Raw genomic sequence first — 12,246 nt, 5'->3', positions numbered from 1 at the left:
GCCCTATTGGAGTGGCAGCTAAGCCTATATCACCATTATCAGTAGCAGGCTTCTTAGTACCCTGCTACGCACCATTATCTAGTAGCAGGCACCCTGGTGCCCTGCTACACAATGCAACATCACACTCATTTGATTTTTTGACCATTCTCAGAGACTCACATACTCAATACCCTATACCCCGAATCCTTTGGTGCACTAGAGCTTCACTCCTTGTGCTTTGCAGGGGATGGGGCAAGGCAAGCTGTTAACCACTTTCACCATCCCTCAGCTTAAGGCAGGACTAACAATAATTCACTTAAGATAATGGGTTATAACAGTGCTATAACAACAGAAAATAAGGGCTGACGCTGTGGACCTTATTTATTCTGAGAAGTACTTCATACTGTGAGGAGCCTCAGCAAATCAATGGAGTAAGGTATTCTTCAGCATGATAAGTGGTGACAGAAGTGGGGCCTCAGTTAACCAATACATAAATAAATTACATCTTTTGCTAGATATGCTTTTTCTTTTTAATAGCAAACACCATCATCATGGTTGGTCTTTCATCAGTCCCATGGGACGCCCATACCTGCTACAGGACAGGGAGGTCTGGGTGAGGGAGATCCCCTGCCCTCCAGTAATGCTGACCTTGTGAAGGGACATTTTGAGAAGCTGGATACCTTCAAGTCAGCTGGCCCTGACAATCTACACCCCAGGGTACTAAAGGAGCCAGCGAGCATCACAGCCCAGCCTCTGGCACGGATCTTTGAAAACTCCTCGCGCTCTGGTGTAGCGCCTGGAGAAGGCCAATGTGGTGCCTATCTTCAAGAAAGGGAGGAAAGTGGATCCGGCTAACTATAGGCCTGTCAGCCTGACTTCTATCCCAGGGAAGTTCTTAGAAAAGTTTATTAAAGAGGCCATCCTTAATGGACTGGCCAACGCCAACATCCTAAGGAATAGCCAGCACGGGTTTGTTGCGGGTAGGTCTTGCTTGACCAATCTCATTTCCTTCAAGACCAGGTGACCTATCACTTGGACAAGGGAGAAGAGATTGATGTCATATAACTTCACTTCAAAAAAGCCTTCAATTTGGTATCCCATGATCACCTCTTGGCAAAACTGGCCAGTTGTGGCCTTGGCTCCACCACGATCCACTGGCTGGAAAATTGGCTCCGTGGTCGGTCCCAGAGGGTAGTAATTGATGGAAGTCACTCATCATGGTGTCCTGTGACCCGTGGGGTGCCCCAAGGCTCTGTCCGTGGACCCATATTGTTCAGCATCTTCATTAATAATGATGTGGACATTGTAGTCAGAAGCGAACTGGCCAAGTTCACCGATGACACCAAACTTTGAGGCAAAGCATCCACGCCAGAAGACAGGCGGGTGATCCAGGCTGACCTGGACAGGCTCAGCAAATGGGCGAATGAGAATCTGATGGTGTTTAACACCGAAAAATGCAAGGTTCTCCACCTTGGGAAGAAAAATCTGCAGCATCCTTATAGGCTTGGCAGTGCTATGCTGGCTAGCACTACGGAAGAAAGAGACTTGGGGGTCATCATTGACCACAAGATGAACATGAGTCTGCAGTGCTGCAGCTAGTAATGTGACCAAAATGCTGGCTTGCGTCCATAGATGCTTCTCAAGCAAATCCTAGGACATCATTCTCCCCTTGTACTTGGCCTTGGTGAGGCCACAGCTGGAGTACTGCATCCAGTTTTGGGTCCCACAATTCAAAAAGGATGTGGACAAGCTTGAGAGAATCCAGAGAAGAGCCACACGCATAATCAGAAGTCAGGAAAACAGACCTTACAACGACAGGCTGAGAGCCATGGGACTCTTTAGCCTGGAAAAGCACAGGCTCAGGGGTGATCTGATGCCCACGTATAAGGTTATCAGGAGTGACCACCAGTATCTGGGGGAACATTTCTTCACCAGAGCACCCCGAAGGATGTTGAGGTCGAAGGGTCATAAACTACTACAAGATCATTTCAGGCTGGACATAAGGAAGAATTTCTTTACTGTCCGAGCCCCCAAGGTCTAGAACAGCCTGCCATCGGAGGTGGTTCAAGTACCTATATTGAACACCTTCAAGAGCAAATTTGATGCTTATCTTGCTGGGATCCTATGACCTCAGCTGACTTCCTGCCCTTTGGGCAGGGGGCTGGACTCGATGATCTTACAAGGTCCCTTCCAGCCCTAATGTCTATGAAATCTATGAAAATCATATTTGTAGAGTGACTCATTTTGAATAAAAGAGGTATTGTCAGTGTAATGTTTTCTTATGATTTTGTCATTTCTTGTTTCACTTTTCTGTTAATTTCAACATTTCTTCTCTTTATTAGTTGAATCATGACAGAGTGTTAGGTCATGCGACGGTAGTTGCTCATGAACTTGGACATAACCTGGGTATGAAGCATGATGATGGAAGATGCCCCAAATCCTTCATTATGTTCAGTGTAGCTAAGTAAGTAATATTATCTTCTTATTTTTATCACTATTAAGTATTGCCACTGGATTATATTAATTCTGAGTGAATACTGAATTTCAAAGAATCTTAGTCAGTGGACCTTGTATGGAGACCTAAAAGAGCAAAGAGAAATGGAGCCTAAAAAGTCAAAAGGATTTATGCATCTATGTCACTTAAGCAGCTTTGAAAATGTAACTTAGAATCACCTCCCTTAACCATTAAGAGTTATTTTTACCATATGGCAGATGCCTTCTCTATGAATGTATGGTTTCATGTAAGAGAGACAAAAACAGAATGGAAGAAAAGAGCTTATGGCTGGAGACTTAGCTCAGACTCTTAAGGGCTTTTCAATCTTTTATTCCCAGAAATTCCTTTCCCCAAATGCAAAGACAGATCTATAAATTAATGATCTCCATTATCTATTAACATGACAAAAGTAATACATAGAATTTACTATGGCTTAAATAGCTTAACATTGTTATATACTAGGAAAAATATGTGTATCAATCACAGGTAATATTATGCTTTCTAGTGGATCCCAAAATTTCAGCACCTGTAGTGCCAAGGATTTTGAGAATCTGATTCTGAACGGTGGAGGAAACTGCCTTAAAAATCCTCCAAAACCAAGTGACATATACACAGAACCTAACTGCGGCAATGAAATATTGGATAAGAACGAAGAATGTGATTGTGGCAAACCAGAGGTAGTGTAATTTAATTCATTTGGAAATGCCTGGTCCAATACCAGCTTTCCTATATGCAGAATATCTGTTAATATATGGGAATTGTCTTGACAGCTTTCTTTTTGAAATAATAAAAATAAAATAAAGATGAATGGCAAGACTAAAATCACACTTTCATTAAGGGTGGCATCCAACTCTGCTTGAAGATATTATGAATAGGCTTCATGCAAAGTTTAACTGAGACCTAAGGGACTGGCTACTGCATTGCAGAAAACATATAAGTTGCAAGTGTAAGTTCCAGCATGCAAATCCCTCCATTACACAAATGTAGACTGTTTGTACAGTAACTATTCAGTGGCTATAGTTTTTTTATTGGCACCACAACCAAGTTCTTCCAGCAGGAGGGAACTAAGTAACACCCGATTTCTTGCATATAATTTTGTCTTCATAATGATCCTCTTTCAAATGAGTGAAGATTGATCCAGTGGAGTTAGTTTTATTGATTCTGGCTGTGTAGCTAGGGTGGGGGGTGACCAGGGCACCAACTCAGCCACCACCACTGCTCTCTTAGCTATCATTGTTGCGGCAGTTGGACTATGGACACTGCCTTGTGTAACACTTGTCCAGGGTGCAGAACTTCCGACTTGTGTCTCTGAATGATTCACTGTTGCAGGAAATCAGAATGTATGCTGTCAAATGAAAAGGGGAGGAGTAACCCATATTCAGTTGCCCAGGCTTTTTCTGCCATTAAAAATCCTTTTTCCTATGTTGTTCTGTTAGTGGAAAAAAGGAATATGATAAGTGTTTTGAATTGTCAATAAAAAACTTTAGATTGATTCTTTTTAAAAGCCATATCACAACACAAACAAAAATGAGCTGTACCAGAACATGGTTGATGCTTTACTTGCTCTTATCCCTATACATTAGTGAGCGATCAATGAGTTTTTTAGATGATTTCTTACAGGACAACACACCCTGAATTGTATGCTTGCTTCTAATAGAACAAGGAACTATACACTTCAGACATTGAAACAGAGACAGAAAATTGAAAACTCAGCTTATGGTCATAGTTTAGTCTGACCGTGTTAAAACCCCTGACTACATTGACAGATAAAATCATTTCTCTAATTCATGTCTTTGCTACAGGAGTGTACTAATCCTTGCTGTGATGCTGCAACCTGCACACTTAAGTCTGGATCACAGTGTGCTGATGGGCTGTGCTGTGAAAATTGCAGGGTAGGCTAAGGAAGCCCCTCTTCATTAAGTTATAGACCTAATTTAGAATGCTACCAAGTAGAAGTGAATAATTTTTGTGGGGTTGTTTTGGAAAAGCATCTATCACTCTCTTTAGGCATGTGTACGATTTGGTAACCTATGTGCAAAACTATATTCAGCAGTGCAAAGGAAATGGGACAGCAGATGAGCAAAGAATTTGTGTCTGATAAATCACGGCGTTAAGTGTGTTTTTCAGTTGCAGTATTAACTGTGGGTTCCCTGTTAGCTGTATTCCTGCTACTGTGCTGAAAAATTAGGTGAATTAGCAACAATCTCAGGAGTACAGGATCAAGCTACTCTGTATAGTTATAGTTTTTGTTTACTTTGTGCGACATTCTGCATCAGTGCTATCCATGATTATAAGCTATATCAGTGAAATACATGAGACTGACAAGGATGCTAGATTTTGTGGGCATTAATATGGAAAACTATTTTATTTTCCCTAAAATTATGAGTGTATTTTCTTCCCTAGCCTACTATGGTTGTTTTATTCCTTTATGTTCAATTTTTTTCTGTTGAATAATAAAAGTGCGTAACAGCCTATTCTGTTTCTAGTTTAAGGTAGCAGGAGTAGCATGCAGACCAAAAATGGATTTCTGTGATCTTCCTGAACACTGCAATGGAACATACCCATATTGTCCAGATGATGTCTATATCATGAATGGATACCCATGCAACAACATGAAAGAATACTGCTATTATGGGGTTTGCCAGGATTTTGATTCACAGTGTAAATCTTTATATGGAAAAGGTATTTTTAATTATTTGTCTGTGTAACAAAAGTCTTGTCAAGAAGAAAAAGGCAACTTATAAGCTTTGCTATATACCCTTAAAAAGATATCTGATATCTCTGATTTTTTTTTAATTTATTTTTTAAAATAATATAATAGGTGATGTTTGTTGCTGTTTTTGTAGGGGCAAGAAAAGCACCTGATGATTGTTTTAAAATAGCCAATATTAAGGGAGACCGATTTGGAAACTGTGGATTGTCAGGAGGACAGTATAAGAGATGTCCAGATGAGTAAGTTAACAGCAAGTATAAATTGTATGAACTTTCTTCTTTTCATTTATGCATGTTAAGAGAGTAGTTATGCTGAATTGTTGTACTATGTTGGCCGTAGCTGAGTTATCAGATACATCAGCAGCCCATTAAAACAACCCCAAACACTGTTTTAAATTGTTGTTGATTATTTCTTAGAACCAATTTAGACAATGAATACCAAACACAACACAATATTTAGTTAAATGTTCCTCTAAGTTGAGCCAGATTCTCTTTGAAACTGGTTCCTTTACACAGTTGAGGAACCACTGCTGTCTAGTACTAATATACCTGGCTGCTGTAGCGCACACATTCTCACCATGGCACATATGGTAAAAGGTGTATCAGACTGTGAACACATGTAATACTAAACTGAGACAGCGGTGGCAGGAGGATTAGTTGCTTGAGGGTGTGTTAGCTGATCTGCTGTAACTTTTTGGCCTTTCTATTCTCATTTAAAATGATGAACTTTCAGGAAGCAAATTCCAGCACCCAATAACAGATGATGCTCCACAGAAAACTGATAGAAACAATGAATTTGATTCAGCCTTGGGCTTTCTGGCTGTCTGTACTTAGCCATAGTGCATTAGAGATCTGTAAACTGCTCTAATTTAGATAGAACATATTTCATGTTGGCCCCTAGAGTAATACATAGCTCTCCTCCTCTGTCACCAGCTGTCACTCTCCTGTGTCAAGCAAAATACAGTCCTACAGCAGGGGCATTGTAACATAGAAATGGGTGATTTTGCCCTATGGGCTATCCTATCTTCTTTGAGACACCAGTTGTAATCCAGTAGATTCCCTAAAACTCTTACTTGCATAATGATAGTCAAAGCAAAGGCCAGGGGATCACACCTCAGCAGAAAAGCAGAACTATTTAAAGTAGAAAGGAAAAGGCAAAACTATTTTAGGTCATCTTAGATGTTTCTAAAGTACAGTCATCCTTGTGTAAGGGTGACCTTGTATTGGCCCACCACAGATTGAATGTTATCCATTTAGAGGGCCATGCTGTTGATACTTGGTTTAACAGTTGGAAGGGTAGAAAAATAGTTCCAGTAATACAATGTAAACATCTGCATTTTTTCTTAAATTTTCTTTATCTGTAAAATATTTGCTATATAGAAAATACAGTGATGACTGTGGTATAGAGCAGTGCTTCCCAAACTTTTGCGCAGCATGACCCCATTTATGGCCTCGTTTCCTCAGCATGACCCCATTTCTTCAGCATGGCCCCTCACTCCCAGCCCACAGCCCCTCATCCCCGCCACCCCATCTATTGATGTTGTGACTCCATTTGGGGTCACAACCCACAGTTTGGGAACTGCTGGTATAGAGCTTGCTTGCACTCACACAAGATGATTTGCATAATTCACTGGGGCTTTCATAAATCATGATTGGTATGCACATCATCTGATCTCACCCTTTGTCATATATGCTTTCTATGTGAATTCTGTTAGGCATATATGTATACGTATATGTATTTAGAAAGAAGATCTTCTATGTGACTAATGTATGCTGTTACAAACTCTGAATATATGAAACGTCTATCAAGAGAAAATGATCTGCTTATAGTGTAAAGCAAGGGTGGCCAACTTGTGGCACAGGCTGTTTTTGCATATGATACATGGCAGGTCAGAGTGGGGATAGGCAGCAAAGGGCAGATGGAGCAGGGAGCAAGAAAGAGAGCATCAGATCAGCTAAGGGAGGGGGCTCAAGGGGGCATAGCATGTGGCTTAATTTGTGGCATACCTGCCCAAAAGTTTGGCCCTCACTAGTGTAAACTGTGATATGTTATTACTGAATAATATTTTTCTAACGGTTCTATTGTTCCCAATTATGTTACATTTGTATTTCATTAATTACAGACACAGTTTGTGTGGCAAACTTCACTGTACATCTGACAGTTTACAAAATCTTCCTGCTTGGACTCTTTTCAACAATTTGACTGGTGTGCTATGTCTGACTACTGACTTTGATCTAGGCTCAGATTTCCCTGATCCAGCTCAAGTTCATGCAGGAACTGCATGTGGAGAAGGGAAGGTAAGAATTGTCATAGTAGTTATTGTAGAATACATCACATGTAATAGAAAGTTTTCTCTTTAATACACCTTTACTTTCAAAAGCACCTCACTGCATTTCATTTCATTTAACCATTATAAGGTACCCACCATAAATTTCCAACACATGCCTTATAGCTCATGTACCCTCTAGTCAGGGGAAGAAAACTAATGCCTCCTGCCCCCACCTGGCCACCTCAAGACCCAGTAATCCAGACCCTCATATGGGAAATGTTTTTCTGGTAGAAAATGTGGTAGTGGCAGTCTGTGTTGCCTCGTGGTTCACGCTCAGCTGCTTATACCTGTTGTGGGATTGGACCTAAAAGATTTTGTTTTACTTTTTTTTTCTTCAAAAAGAACTAAGAACTTACCAATATATTCTATACAAACTCAGCACTAAGAGAACTTTGTTTAGATTACAAAAATGAATAGTAGAAAGTTAGGAAACACCATATTAGCAGCTACTTCTACAACTTTAATTTGGTGTCCTTGTGTACTTGCATGATTGATAATTTTGAATTATATGGCTACCTATTATTTATAAGGACCCCTGCCTTATTCAGTGCCAGCAGCAGGTGCAGTGAGGCTTAACAAGGCGGTCACATGACCGCAAGCAGGCTCCTGGATTGGAGGAAGGCCTGGGCAGCCTCAATATAAGGCTTGGCCATAGGAGCTGAGCTGGCAGTTCCATCTAGGGAGCCAGAGAGACAACATTGCCTGACTGGAGATCTGCTGCTCCTAGAACACCTGGGGGCCAAGGGTAGGAACTATGGGGATGCAGGAGGTTCCTGGTCCTGGGGCATGAAAATGACCTAAAATTGCACCCTGCTAGGGCTGGATGGTGCGGTGGGGCTGCCTTTGGCCCAGGAAGTGCCATGCTTGTGCCTCCCCAGTGAAAGGCGAGTATAGGGCCCTGGAAAGCCTCCGCCTCCACTGCCTTGGGGGTGACCCTGGGGAGGGGAAAGGCTAGGGGAACACACCCCAACAGAGAAGCACAGGGCCAAGGCCCACAGGGTGGGGCCTGAGGCCCATGGGGCATAAGGCCCAGAGGCCCCAGTGAAGGGGTGTAATTAGAGCCAGAAACCACATAGAGTAGGATCCATGTGGGGGTCTGAAGGACTGCTCATAGACTGGCCAGAGTAGAGGCCCAGTGAGGGGCAGAGAGCAAGCGAGCCCAGTGAGGGCGGAATAGCGGGCCCAGGAGGAGTCTAGAGAAACTATGTGGTCCACAAGCTCATGGAGTGAGAACAGGGTTTGGAAGGGCCCAAGAAGGCAGACCTGTATGGGAGAGAGGGCTGGCTGCTCAAGAACATACCCAGAGCCGCTTGACTGGTCAATGCTGGGGCCAGAACCATGGTGGTCAAAAGGCAAGGATGCTCAGCGTGAGGGAAAGCCAGAAGCTAGAGGCCTAGAGTCCCGACTGGCCTAGAGGCAAGACCAGGGCCTGCAAAGCCAACGGTCCCAGAGGGGACCACTGCTGAGAGGGAAAGGGGTCTAGGGAGTTTTGCAGCCCAGGATGATGGCAGAGGTTAGGCTGCCTGAGTAGGAGGGATCCAGAGTAGGGTTTGAATGTCAGTCTGGAATATAGTGAGACCCAGTGTGAGGCCAGAGCCATAGAGTGATACCCTCTGCGAGGCATGGGACATGGTGTAAGGTTGGTACGAAGCCCTGCATGACGCCCTTGGCATTGGGCAATAAATGGGCAGCCTCCCGCCTTATAAACAACTACTTAGATACATCAAAGGTGTGGCAGACGAGACGGGTGACCGGGCCAATGATTGAACCAGCCTCGCGACGGCTCTCTTTTACATATAACCACATACACATACACAGTAATATAATACATACTACTTAACATACATGTATGTACACAGACATGCACACAGAAATGCTATTTTTAGCTCTGTGTTATAAAGCATGTTGTGTCATTAAACAATGCTGCAAAACAATTAGTTATATTCTGATGTCATCATTTTATGACACCACGTGAATCCAAGTATATCTTCATAACTGGGAAAGCATGTGATATCCTAAATGATAAAGCTAGGATGTATGAAGTCTTTTCGCCATCCCTGTTACTGAATATTTGTTTGCAGTATTACTGCTTATACATATTATGTTTATAAAATAATTAGAATGTATGAAGTATTGTTTCTGAAAGTGATTTCATATTTTTTTAGGCCTGCATAAACTTTGAATGTGTTAATGCAAGCCAGCTGGGTTACAGCTGTGATGTAAAGCAGAAGTGCAGTGATCATGGTGTAAGTAGATTTATTATCCTAGAGACAGCTGGTAGGTAGAATATATCAAACTGAAATAAAAAAGGAAATAGTTGGGGTTTGATATTTTTGTGATTGTAATTAATACAAGTAATCAAGTCCATTGTAGTTCATATTAGTAAGTATTCTGTAAGCTGTTCAGCAGAACATTGGTCCTGAATTTTAAACAACATAGGTTGAGTGAATCTGGTTACCTTACCAAATGATCTCTCCAGTTTTGAAAAGAATATAATTTGCTGTGCACTGAAGTCTTGCTTATATTTCTTGAGAGGAAAATCAAGCTGGGATCAAGCTATCCTAAAACCCAACAGCTCACCTTTGAAATGTTGTCATTGGCCTTGCATAAAACACTAGGAGCTACTTACTCTAATGGCTCTGCTACTTTGTAAGCCATTCTCTCCCAGCATTTCAAAATTCCTACAAGAAAAAAAGTTGCGCCCAGCATTTGCCTTTCAGCTAGATCCTTCTTCCTGCTTTCATACTTGGTTCCTCATATGCAACTATGAATGACATATATATTATTAGCGATTCAGATTTGTTTCACCTGTTAGCCCATAGTCATACAAATGGAGCTCTTTGCAGTGCTGTAGATGTGACCCTCTGTGAGAGTAATTGTATAACCTGGTGTAGCGCTCAAGTGGACCAGCCTTGTTCTGGGCTTGGTGACAATTGTTGGGGTGTCCCAAAACTTGAGTCCTTCCTGGTGCTACTTAGGTCACTTAGGCCTCAGAAGGACATTTAAAGACAACAGCTACTGGTGGATTCCAAATAAAACACCTGCCTGCATGTGCAGTAAAGTGAAATCTTTAGTAGGAAACAGTGTAGCTACTCTGGGTATAAGGTCTTTGTCAGTGATAGACAGAGAAAGAGATAGATAGATCAATCATATATTGTATATGTATGATTTTTATATCTATATATATATATTGAATAAATATATACACTATAGATGATTTATATATGCACATGATTTATATATATATATTTTATATACATACATACACACACTATATATTTGTGTGTGTGTATGTATATGTTTCACTTTTAATCATTCTTCCAGTAACTTCAATGGAATTTGGATTATACCCTAAGTTAGTATCTGGCAAAGAACCCTCCTTTTTGTCCATCTCCAAGAGAAATGCCTGAAATGAGATCAGAACTAGTTAAGAGGAAAACTAAAACCCAGATAATTAAATAATTCACATGCAAAAAAGGATTATTTGTTTCATTGCAAAACAACATATACTTCATTGTGATGCTTTGTATAATTATAGGTGTGCAACAACCGTGGCAACTGTCACTGCAACTATGGATGGGCTCCCCCTTTCTGTGATAAACCAGGTTATGGTGGCAGTATTGACAGTGGTCCAACTCATATAGGTAGGATGCCAATGCAGTCTGGCTACACCTTGTTAAAAAAAGCTATTACTGTTGACTGTTCTCTTACCTTCTCCTCCTCTTTATTTTCATTATGGTATTGCTCAGGAGACCCAGTCATGGCTTGATTGACTTCAGAGGAGGTCATCCAACAGGGAACTTGGCCCAATGCATATTCTTCATTAGTAAACTTCCAAAAAACAATCTTATCTCTTGCCTCCAGAAATATACTGATTCTTTACATCTGATAGCTATAAACTTGCTGAATGCTTACTTATGTCGAAAGAGATGCAGATCTGTTTACGTCACAGATATTCATGAAGATTAAAGTTTTGGAACTAATCCTGCACTCCTTAGTTACTGAAGAGTCCCACTGAAATTAGTAGAATTATACAGAAGCATAAAGCAAGCAGGATTGAAGCACATATCAGAAATGGGATTGGTGATGGAAAAGATGGCATTTTTGATTTATTTCTGTAGACTTCATTCAACACATTAAACAAAACTTTTCTTCTTTTTATATACAAACAGTTGTGATCCATAAATTTTTTAGAAATCTATTGATTTGTCAATTTGAAAATAAAAGCTCTTGATTTGTTCGTTTTCTTTAAAAAAGTGACTCTCAAAAATAATGAAAATGATTATATTGATGCTATTGCCTATTTACTTTAAAAATGAAATAATATTCATAATTCTTTGAAACAAACTTAGAGAAAAAAGAAAATTTGCATATTCCTTTTCTCTCTCAGAAGAAAACAGCTTCTGACTTTTTGTGGCTAAATTCTAAATTTTTTATTAATTGTCTAAGTTATATCAAATTTAGTGAAGCTTCAAATAATTATCATGATCTATGATTAGGATCAGAAGAACATGGGCCATACTGAGTTAGACCACTTGTCTGCCTCTCCTCGTATTGTCTGTCTGGCAATGGCAGAAGTGGGTGTTATACAGGGAGAACACTGAACTGGACATCTTTAGAGTGATCTGTCCCCAATTCAGTAATCTTCCTGACATCCACCTTGTATTGGTTTAGAGATGCCACGGGAAACATCTCCAACCCTTTTTTTCAATAGCAATTAATACATGTATC

At 40.7% G+C, this 12,246-nt stretch overlaps 1 protein-coding gene across 2 annotated transcripts in view; it reads left to right on the top strand.

Annotated features, from left to right (window-relative positions):
* LOC149860031 (disintegrin and metalloproteinase domain-containing protein 9-like) overlaps positions 1–12,246 on the top strand; it is a 49,191-nt gene that overhangs the window by 21,656 nt on the left and 15,289 nt on the right. For both annotated transcript variants that reach the window (XM_090057872.1, XM_090057871.1), the window contains exons 11-18: positions 2,322–2,443; positions 2,979–3,150; positions 4,276–4,365; positions 4,960–5,155; positions 5,320–5,425; positions 7,309–7,483; positions 9,681–9,761; positions 11,054–11,159. In XM_090057872.1, coding sequence (XP_089913998.1) covers positions 2,322–2,443; positions 2,979–3,150; positions 4,276–4,365; positions 4,960–5,155; positions 5,320–5,425; positions 7,309–7,483; positions 9,681–9,761; positions 11,054–11,159 — 1,048 coding nt within the window. The remainder of the gene's footprint in view (positions 1–2,321; positions 2,444–2,978; positions 3,151–4,275; positions 4,366–4,959; positions 5,156–5,319; positions 5,426–7,308; positions 7,484–9,680; positions 9,762–11,053; positions 11,160–12,246) is intronic.

The sequence above is a fragment of the Crocodylus siamensis genome, chromosome 7 (assembly GCF_052110815.1).
Source record: "Crocodylus siamensis isolate JL-2025a chromosome 7, ASM5211081v1, whole genome shotgun sequence".
NCBI lineage: Eukaryota > Metazoa > Chordata > Crocodylia > Crocodylidae > Crocodylus > Crocodylus siamensis.
Note: the sequence above shows the minus strand (reverse complement) of the source record. Positions and strands in the feature narration are given on the sequence as shown.